The sequence below is a fragment of the Haliotis asinina genome, chromosome 5, assembly GCF_037392515.1.
Source record: "Haliotis asinina isolate JCU_RB_2024 chromosome 5, JCU_Hal_asi_v2, whole genome shotgun sequence".
Taxonomy (NCBI): domain Eukaryota; kingdom Metazoa; phylum Mollusca; class Gastropoda; order Lepetellida; family Haliotidae; genus Haliotis; species Haliotis asinina.
In genome coordinates this window covers 3,257,187-3,268,683 of record NC_090284.1, presented here as the reverse complement: position 1 = coordinate 3,268,683, position 11,497 = coordinate 3,257,187, and the positions used below count along the sequence as shown (strand labels likewise).

Below are 11,497 nucleotides of genomic sequence, written 5' to 3'. Positions count from 1 at the left end.
ATAATGACCTAAAATGCATGTTTACATTTTTTCAAGTTTGGGTAAGTATATGCCAGACATATGGAAGATCTTCACACAGCACATGATGATACTGGAAATCCTTCTTCGTTTCGCACTGGTTTTAGATTTTATGTTGCATACGTATTTTAACTATCTTCCGGTGTAAACACACGTGGGGTGGTGTATTCGCTTGTACTTGTACGTTCGTAAACCAGGAGTTTTATACTAAAAGACACCTTTCAAAATGGCAGAGTTTGTACAGCAAAGTATTGAGGAAATGCTTCCAGAACTGGAGCAAATGGAGAGAGTAAAACTGTTCACTAAAGCAGAAACAAGGTTAGAACCTTTGAGCCAAGTGTGACGTGATCGAGAGAAGGGGTGCACATATCGTGTTCAACATGAAATCGTTTTCTTTTACATTGAACAAGTCAGAGATGACAGTGGGTAAATTTCAGAGATCACAAAACGCCATGTCTGGAACTTGTTTTTATGGGTGTCGGTTGTATTTGTTATCAAAAACAGACACTATCCGGCTGACAGTGCTGTGTTTCATTACACAAATTGACACTTAGTGACTTACAATCAACCTTTCTGTGTGAGTCAACTTGTAAGAATGCACAATTGCCAACTGCTAAACCTTTTGAAAATGAATATTTGATATTGTGAATTTCCATATTCGAATGTTTAAATTAATGCTGCATTTCATTACAATGATTGACAGTGATTGACACTTACCATTCTTACAGCCAAGCTTTTCAGTTTGAGTCAGCATGGTCAGCTTGTAAAGATACATAACTGCCAACTGTTAAACTTGTTAAAAATGAATATTTGACACTGTCAATTTTGTATTTTCTATACATAAATTTTTAATGATTAAACACGAATGAGATCTAATAGGTTATGAAAATTTGGAGATTTAATGTGACTTTCTGGCATGAGTATTTTGCACACAGTAATATGGAACAGATACATATTATGGTTTGTTATTATCTTATTCCAGTGTTTTCTATAAAAACTGGCAGTGAAGATTTTATACCGATTCCACGTATCAGAAGGGAAACAACTTTGTTTCCACAAACATGCATTGTGTAAACATCAGCTTGGGTAATTGTGCAAATGTCTCTTAGGTATAAGCTACTGATTGGCAGGTGCTTGGTAGCAGCTAGTTATTCAGCTCCTGCCTTTTCTGTCTTTTTCATGACTTAGAGTCCATTTCCTTAAACTAAATTTTGGCATGCGTGTGGCTAAGTGGCTTTTGAATACTTTGGTGAGGTTACAAAAGTCAACTTTGTGAAGTGTGGATGTTGTGGACAGTGTTATGCTGTTTGTTGTTCAAAATCACTGTGATCTCAAATGTCTTGCCAATCAGTACCCAAGCTCTGATAAAAAGACAGGAGTGTGAAAGGAGTGGAACAATGGGGACCAGTCAGCCACCTGTGTACTCTGCTATTGTCAATCAGACAATCAGTGCACCCACTTCATTGTCAGATAAGGACAATTTTTATGGATAAGCAACTTCTTTAATCAAGTGAAGCGACATTTCGATGCAAGGGATACATGCTTGACAACGATACAAGAAGCTGTATCAAAACATCGCTTTATCTGATTAAAGAAGATGCTTATCCATAAAGTTTGTCCTTATCTGATTCACCGACTTTTAAACATGCCACTGAAAGAAGCACTTCATTGTCCTCCAACCAAACTTGGCTGGCAGTGGATGAAGCAGTTATTCACACTTCAATAGAACACTCAAACAGTGTTTGCCCTAGACATGAAAATTTAGGAGTTATGACTCCCTTGGGTCATGAGAGGGAGTCATGGATGTTTTTTGGGGAGTCAGCTTCAGTGTGGAACTTTCATCAAGACATCAACTGTGATTGTTTAATACTGATAAGAAACAAGGAAAGCAGGTCATGTATTTAATCAGAACTGAGCAGTTACCTGGCAAACAATAAAGTAAATAATTTTTAACTAAGCTCCCAGTAGCATTGCATCAACAAAGTTGATGCAAAGTGTTTAAATTCACTGCTTTTCTGCATCAAGGGAAACACTACTCATGGTTGTCTGTAAATCAAGGGTATAACATTGGCAGTGTTTACAAATTCACTGTAAAGCAAGTGTGTTAACTTGCAGTGTCTACAAATTCACTGTAAAACAAGAGTATTAACTGGCCCTGTCTACAAATTCTCTGTAAAACGAGTATTAACTGGCAGTGTCTACAAATTCACTGCATCCCTCTATCAATGGATTAAGTACAGGTATAGATATTATATGTGTTGAAGGCAAATCCTCAAGAAGCGCCAATCCTATGAGTACAAGCTGCGACGCCGGACCAAGTGTCGTGAAGATTTCCTGCAGTACATACAGGTGAGTCAGGGATCGGAAGTGTTAGCCTGCAAAAATGACAACTTTCTCTCACATGCCATACATGAAATTTTTAGTTTGTGGAAATTCATTCACCTTTATATCATTATATGATACATGGCAGTTTCCAATGTGAATGCTGTGCAGCTGCTCTTGAACAATGTTGAAGATTCAGCATTACACCTGACTTATAACATTCTGACATTGCTGAAGAAAACTTTGGTTGAGGCAAATTTCAATCTTCCTATTTTGAAACTGTTATGAACATGATTTGACTGAAAGTTTGTCTGGCTTGTCAAGATCCTATTGCACAAAGACCTTCATCTGGAGATTTTAGTTGGCAGAACGCACCAGAAGGCCTCCGGGTTTAACAGTGCACAAAACACACCCAAGCAATGGTAATCTTAATATGTTGAACTTTTATAACAAATGTTGTGGAGAATATTGGGTATGGTCATGGTTTGCTGTATGGCCTGCTTATGCATGTTGTAGTGATGGTAACCAAGGTACCTTAATGATACATTTATGAAGACTTGTCATTTGATTATACTGTTTGCACTGTGCGTGTCTTCTTTGTGTATTTCAGTATGAAGTTAATGTTCTCAAGCTGGTGGAGAAGAGGAGAGAGGTAATTCACAGAACTTATCAAGATTGGCAATATGTGTTCAGCAATTACATCAGGTTCTCTGCTGTGAAGTGAATAATTAAAGGCATATCATGTATACATTGGGTAGTATTATCTACAGAATGTACTGATACTAGCAGTAGAACTGCGATCCACAGTCATCCGTCATGGCTTGCTGAGTCAGTGAAATCCAAGGACAGTGCAATGCATGATTTGCTCTTCAAATAAGTTTGACAAATTTGTCAGATGAACTTATCTGTCCACAAAGTTTTTATGAAGATTAGATGCAAGTATTAAAATATTTTTGGTGACAGGTTTCAACAATGTAAGACAAAAACATAATTCTTGTTTTTGATATCATATAAAGTTTTTGGTTTGCTATTCTTGAGTGATAAGGAACTATTCATCAATTTCACACAAGTAGATCAAGTGTTTCCTTCAAGAATAGCATTGATGACATCATATCGGCAAAACTGTTGCCTCATGAAACATCAGAGGATTTTTTATGGGTTTTCAACGATGAGCTATACTTTTCACTCTGCATTGCAAGAGAGTGTTGTTATCATGTGGCTTCCTATGTAATAATCTATATATTGCCAGTCACTAGCAGCCGACTGATTTTACTGACTTGTAGCTCGCTACATTTGGTTATGTTGGCAATTGATTTTGCATCATAAGTATTATTAATGATTTCAGGTGAATAATATTCATGTTTCATTCATTGTCACTAAAACATCTCCTGATAGCGACTGGGCATTTGCTCTAACGATGAAACTGTTTATGCACTCCCCTGATATAGTACAAGCAATGTAACCACCAGGTCATGATTTCTTGATGCAGACGTCAGTTTTTACTCTAATTTGAAACTGAGTTTCACAATTTGAATCAAATGAATTTTTAACTCAATTGTATTATTTAAATAAAAAAGCCTGTACAATCTTCAGTGATCTATGCACCAAACTCAAATTGCCTTCTATGTTTCAGTGGAATATGGATTTCAGTTCATTGTGGGAAATGCCTTCTCCTTTGTCTTCCCAAATTTCAGTAAAAACTTTAACTTAAGTCAAACCTCACACTGAAGTTTGTTTCGAGAAGCTGGGGCCAGAATGTTGAATTCAGCTCAATTTGGGATACTTATTTCCAGGACATTTTTCACATGTATTTCACAGGTGTATTTGTTTTTATCCCTGCTGAATATTGTGATCATGAATATTTTATTTTACATCTGCTGAATATTGTGATCATGAAGTTATCATCAAAACCATCAGTTTGATTTTATACAGTTTACTATTTAATTGATCTGTTGTGACAGTCCAATACAATCTCCTGCCATGTTGTTCTAGGGTTCCGGGTGTACGTACAAGAGGCTGGAGATTGATGTGGCCATTATTCAGCGGATCCACAAACTGTTCCGGGTATGTGTCCCCATGAGATACATGACATCTTTATACAACACGGTTCTGAAGGGGAGATAAGTTGTTAAAGGTCACATGCATCATAAAACACAACTTTACAGATTCTGATACCTTTCGGTAAGCTCCTACCTAAGCAAATCATGAAAAATGCCATTTCAACCTATAAAGTTGGAAAAAAAACGCTATAGAAAAAAAGCCCGCAATATCAGAGTTCAAACAATTCACTAAATTTCCCCCAGCACTGGGGGAAAAAGTGGTTTCAACAGCTGTGCTGCACTGCGCCCATAACACATGCGCAGTGAATGGGTTCGTGGAGCTTGAAACAGTATGCATGCATGGAGTATGAGCTCGTGAGCAGCAGTCTAATCTTGGTTGTGTACACAAACAAGTAAATAATCTACTCGTTACATAAAAAACACTTATTGATTGTGGTAAACAGCCTCTGTCACAGAGAAAGCTGAATGTCTGGTTTATATATACTGACACCTATATATCTGTCTGCCTGTCTGCTAAAGACAATATGCAATACACAGCTTCAATCATTGACCACATGCAATTTGAACTTAACACCTATCAGGCCATACACCATAAGCAAAATAGATTTATGACTCGTGCATCCGAGTCCTGTCTCTCCCACATTATGTAATTAGGCAGGCATGATACTTGTACACATGACATGTTTTTTATGTCTGTTGCTTGCAAACAAACTACATCCATTTTTCTCGGATGACTGGATCTGACGGAAACTTGTGCAAACTCTTGTCAGTTTCAAGTCCTGCTTTGTACTTGGACAAATGACAGTTTCCAGCCACACAGTAATTCACCATCTCTACTGAGATGATTTTTGATTGGATTGAATGCAAATTCAGAGAACATGTATTACAAAACCCAACATCTCTATATACATTCTTTATGGTTAACAAGTTCTTCTAGTGTATATGATTTTGTTTGACAACGGTATATGAATCCATACTGAAACGACACATCAAGTACAATAAAAGAAGTTGTCATCTATAAGGAGTCTTACTTTCTTGTGACTCACCATACTTCTAAAATGCCCATCAAACAGATCATGTTTCTGTACACACAATCAGCCCTCAGCATATCAGCAAATGAACCAGACAATCGGAAGCCGTCTTTACACTTGAGTGCACAGCCGCCCTCTATGACTTGGTTCAGTCTGCCGAGGGTTTCGTTTTGAGGGAAGTAAGCTCAAGTACAAAATATTGCACTTTTGAATCGCGATTGTATGCTTATATCTGTGTTCGTTTGTTTTTTTAACAAGCAGCAATGTATATTATATGTCATGAATAAGTGATAATTATGTTTTAATTATGTTAGATTTTTTGGTTGCATGTGACCTTTAAACCATATTCTGTTCATATAGACCTGGCTTCAATTCCCCACATCAGTAGAATGTCAGGGCTGTAGCTACCATTGTGAAAAAAGCCAAGGACGACACATGATAGATGCTAAAAAGGCTGAACAGGTCTTCAATACGATTTCAATATAAAGCTTTGCAACCTGTCAGGCTTCCATGATGAAAATGGCTTGTTATGTGCCTGAAAGTGTGAGACCTGTCTCTGATGTTTCCAAACTTGTTTATCTTACCTCACACATAAATGTCATTTTCTGATTGGCTTAGCACTCTTCTACTATTTTCAATGTGTTCTGCTGCCAATGGCAACTCATTTGGTACTCCATGGTTGTACCTCTTTGTCTCAGATAACATTGATTCACACATGATGCATCGAAAGTATGAAAAGGAGATAACTCAAAATCTGTTTTTCTTGTGTTGTCTACAAAATCTAGTGATGGCTGCAGAAAGATTTGCATGCTTTCCAATAAATATATTTTGATGAAACGTTCACATGTAGTCCATGTGAATATTAAGGAAGGGAATTACATCATGGATTTTTACTCTGTAAGGTATTGTTAAGTGCTCAGTAAAACCAGCATACCTGAGAACAGATAATGTTCATGTCAATCATTGCTGTTTCAGCTTGTCTGCCTAAGGTTCCAAGTAAGTACTTCTCTTGGTAAATTTGACGAAAATTATAATACACAGTTATGCAGATATGAGGGTAGTGTCACTCTCAGAGGATGACAAATAAATATATGATTTTTGTAGATGAGGTATCAGTTCTCTCACAGGATGAGACCCATGAAGGTTCGGGGTAAAACAGGCCTTCATTTGCTCATGCTTTCCATAAAAAGCGAATATGCTTGCCATAAGAGGCGACTAACGAGATTGAGTTTTCAGGCTTGCTGACTTGGTTGACACAAGTCATCGGTTCCCAACTGTGCAGATCGATGCTCATACTGTTGATCACTGGATAGTCATGTGCTGACTTGATTATTTACAGACCACCACCATATAGCTGGAATATTGCTGAGTGCGGCATAAAACTGAATTCACTCACCCACAGGATGATGAATAAATACATGGCTATGTAGATGTGTTGTCATGAAGTAGTACCCCTGTTTGGATGACAAATAATTATCAGGAACACATATTGTTTTGATGTGTTGTCGTGAAGTAGTATCTCCCTCAGGGGATGACAAATCATTATCAGGAACACATATTGTTTTGATGTGTTGTCATGAAGTAGTCTCTCCCTCAGGGGAGGACAAATAATTGTACGACTGTGTAATTGTTTTGTCATGAAGTTGTATCTCTGTCACAGGATGATGTCAAACTGTGGCTGTCTCACATCGAGTTCTGTAAAAGCCGGGTAAGTAATAATTTTCCCGTCACCATAGTAAATCAGTCTGGATGAACCAGTTTTGGACAACTGAATGGGATGTTGTCTACTCAGAGGTCACCATTTGTAGGTCATGACGGCATCATTTGTGACAGATAATGTTGGACCTCCCAAATGGAAAAAACACAGAATTAAAGCAGTTTTAATTTTAACACTTCCAAATTTATTTCTGCTTCCAATATGGTGCTGCACGTGTGATGACATTAAGTTGTTACTTTCCTTTCACAAATTGAACATGCTGAAGCATTCCAGTGGCTTAATTTCAAAAGGTGTAGTTTGTGTTTTCCAGCAGTACCTTTTTACATCCTAACCAAGCCAACCTATAATACACTACAACTTAGGCTCAAGTGTACCTAGGAGACATAAGTAGAGAATCTCACCAAAGTGTCTACTGATACCAAACATATCAACCTGAGTTGATAAGGTAACAAATATCCCAGGCTTTCCAAAGATATTTTTACCTTTATCAACATGTTGATATAACTGATATCAGTAAACTCGAGGGTGAGATTCTGTTTATCATCTAATCACTAATCATTCTTCATTAGTTTTCAATGAAAAATGTACATCTCTGAACCAACACTGCCATTAGATTTGCAGTGCAGAGCAGCGATGTCGTAGCATTAGGACGTCATCAACTTCATGACGTCATAGCATGGTACAAAATCTACTGTCAAAGCAATATCTCACAGTTATGGATGATGAAAGGTTTTACCCATGTGAATTGACATTATGATAGTCCTGCCAGCCAGAGTGTGTGATGTAGTCTTTCCCTAAACCACAAAGTTTTAACTTTTGCCTAGCCTTTTCTGCAATACAAAAGCCTACATTGATCAAGATTTGGTTTACATTTCCTCTCTGGGGTTCCTTTTCAATTTAAAATAGATTGTTAGTTTCTATCAAAGTTGTCACCACCAAAGACAAAATCTCAGGGAAACAGAACCTTTCCTGGAGCTGTGAAACAAACTTCAGATGGTTGTCAGATCGATTTGGATAGGAAGCCCACAATAAGCCTACAATTTGTTGTGTATATTTATTAACTGACAGCAATCAGCTGGTGTCTGGTGTCAGTGGTGATACATACTTCTGATGTTTCAGAATGAGAGGTCATATGTTAGCCGACTATATACCCGCATGCTCCAAGTTCACAACAAGAAACCAGGTGAGCTTCAACCAGTTGGAATATGGGAAACCCCAATAGCTGACCATTGACTGAGATGCTTTAAAAATTGTTGATTTCTGAAAGCTAGAGATACTTAGGGTTTCTTGCAAAGAAAAGTGCTGACTGACATCAAAATCTGAGGTTGTTGTAATATTTCATATTTAAAACAATTATGATTATGGAATTTGTTTCCTTTCACTATTGTATTGTATTTATTTTTAAAATATGTAAAACATGTTGTTGTAACAGTATTGTAGATATAATAATCTCAACCTATAGTTGTGCCTTTTGCTATTTACACAGTTTTGGCATTTTTATTTTTTTTTGTTTTTCCTTGGAACATTTTAGTGTTAGTCTAGAGGTGGGGTGGCTTCATTTCCAGAGCAGAACTTAAAAACCGTTCAATATTTTTTTCTGCAAAACTTGGTAGATACATGTGGCAGACCCCAACGTGGTGCCTTTTGCTGTTTGCAGGTTTTTGTGATTTATAACTTTCTGGGTTTCCATGCAAATGTTTCAGACTTAGTCTCAAAGTGGAGGGATGGGCTTCTTATCCTGGAGCATAACTCAAAAACTTCTAAATATCTTTCTGCAAAACTTGGCAGATATGTAGGGGAGACCCTGAAGTGGTGCCTTTTACTATTTACAGGTTTTTGTTATTTATCATTTTCCCAGTTTCCATGGAAACGATTCTGTCTCAAACTGGAGGGATGGGCTTTGTTTCTGGAGCACAGCTAGAAAACTATTTCATATCTTGGGAGACATATGAGATGGATCTTGAAGTGGTGCCTTTTGCTGTTTACAGATATATGGCATTTATATTGTTCATGACTTCCATGGAAACGATTCAAACGTAATCTAAGAAAACACCAAGTAACTGTCAGATGATTTGTCCTTTCAAATATGTGGGGGCTGGGTGATATGTCATCTTCTGATGACTCATGTTGCTGTTTCCTCATTTCATATATGTAACTAAAGGTGTACATGGCAAAACTATTATCTAACATGTATATTAAGTTTTTTAGGGTCAAGGAGAAAGTTTTGTGAGCTGCAGATCATTGTCACATTATATATCAATGTCATTTCCATGTCTCAAAGTAGGAAGCGGGGATATGTGAGCTGTGCTCACTTCTACACTTGTCTGTTGTGTATTGTTTTTTGTGTATATTGTATAATGTGTTGTATGTTTTATATTATGTTGTTTATTATTATCCCCCCGGCATGTAATGCAGGTGCATATAGTCGACACCTCGTCTATCTGTGCATCCGTTCATCCGTCCATCAATCCATAATCATTTTGTTTCCGTAGCATAACTCAGAAACCATTCAATATTTTTAGACCAAAATTGATAGATACAGTATTCTGAACCTATGGTCATGCCTTTTGCTATTTACAGATTTTTGTATATATATATTTTTTTTTGTTTTTCTATGGAACATTTTGGTGTTATTCTAATAGTGGGGTGGGCTTTGTTTCTGGAGCAGAACTCAAAAACTGTTCAATATTTTTCTGTAAAACTTGGTAGATATATCAAGTGGTGATGTTTGCTATGTATAGGTTTTTGTCATATATGATTTTCTCCGTTTCCATGGAAACGTTTCGGACTTAGTCTCAAAAGTGAGAGGTGTGTTTCGGTTCCGGAGCAGAACTCAAAAACTTCTTAATATCTGTCAGTATAACTTGGTAGATATGTATAGCAGACCCCAAAGTGGTGCCTTTTACTATTTACAGGTTTTGGGGATTCATAATTTTATGGGTTTCCATGGAAACAATTCGGACTTACTCTCAAAATGTAGTAAAGGGCCTCGTTTCCAGAGCACAACTTGAAAACTATTTAATATCTTTCAGCAAAACTTGGCAGATATTTGAGACAGACCCTAAAGTGGTGCCTTTTGCTTTTTACAAACTTACTCTAAAAAAACATTAAAGGTCACATGCAACCAAAAAATCAAACATAATTAAAACACATTTATCACTTATTCATGACATATAATATACACTGCTGCTTTTAAAAAACAAATAAACACAATTATAAGCGTACAGTCGCGATTCAAAAGTGCAATATTTTGTACTTGGGCTTACTTCCCCCGAAACGAAGCCCTCGGGAGACCGAACCCAGTCATAGCGGGTGGATATGCACTCAAGAGAAACGACGGCTTCCGATTGGCTGTTTCATTTGCTGATATGCTAGATTTCATTGTGTGTAGAGAAAGATGATCTGTTTGATGGGCATTTTAGAAGTATAGCCAGTCACCAGAAAGTAAAATTCTTTATGGATAACAACTTCTTTTAGTGTACTTGATCCGTCGTTTCAGTATGGATTCATATACTGTTGTCAAACAAAATCATATACACTAAAAGAAGTTGTTATCCATGAAGAATGTATATAGAGATGTTGGGTTTGGAAAATACATATTCTCTGAATTTGCGCTCGATCCAATAAAAAATCATGTCCGTAGAGATAGTAAACTACTGCGCGGCTGGAATCTGTCATTCGTCCAAGTACAAAGCAGGACTTGAAACTGACAAGAGTTTGCACCAGTTTCCGTCAGATCCAGTCATCCGAGAAAAAAGGATGTAGTTTGTTTGCAACCCACAGACATAAAAACATGTCATGTGTATCACACGTGCCTAATTACATAATGTGGCAGAGACAGGACTCGGGTGCACGAGTCATAAATCAACTTATTTTCTTTATGTCGTATAGTCTGATAGGTGTTAAGTTCAAACTGCACGTGGTCAATGATTGAAGCTGTGTATTGCGTGTTGTCTTTAGCAGACAGGCAGGCAGACATATAGGTGTGAATAAACCAGACACTGAGCTTTCTCTGTGACAGAGACTGCTCACCACAATCAACATGGTTTTTTTTACATAACGAGCAGATTATTTACTTGTTTGTGTACACAACCAAGATTAGACTACTGCTCACGACCTCAGTATGCATACTGTTTCAAGCTCCGCGAATCTATTCACTGCGCACGCGTTATGGACGTAGCGCAGCACAGCTGTTGAAACCAGTTTTCCCCCCAGCGCTGGGGGGAATTTAGTGAAACGTTTGAACTCCGATTTCGCGGGCTTTTTTTTTCATCGCGTTTTTTTCAACTTTATAGATTGAATTGGCATTTTTTATGATTTGTTTCAGTAATTGCATACCAAAAGGTACC

At 37.4% G+C, this 11,497-nt stretch overlaps 1 protein-coding gene across 1 annotated transcript in view; it reads left to right on the top strand.

Annotated features, from left to right (window-relative positions):
- The first annotated feature begins 119 nt into the window (after positions 1 to 119).
- LOC137283513 (U3 small nucleolar RNA-associated protein 6 homolog) overlaps positions 120 to 11,497 on the top strand; it is a 154,807-nt gene continuing 143,429 nt past the window's right edge. The window contains exons 1-7 of the mRNA XM_067815056.1: positions 120 to 336; positions 2,283 to 2,367; positions 2,951 to 2,992; positions 4,333 to 4,404; positions 6,407 to 6,427; positions 7,092 to 7,139; positions 8,268 to 8,331. Of these exons, the coding sequence (XP_067671157.1) occupies positions 245 to 336; positions 2,283 to 2,367; positions 2,951 to 2,992; positions 4,333 to 4,404; positions 6,407 to 6,427; positions 7,092 to 7,139; positions 8,268 to 8,331 (424 nt within the window). The 5' untranslated portion in view covers positions 120 to 244. The remainder of the gene's footprint in view (positions 337 to 2,282; positions 2,368 to 2,950; positions 2,993 to 4,332; positions 4,405 to 6,406; positions 6,428 to 7,091; positions 7,140 to 8,267; positions 8,332 to 11,497) is intronic.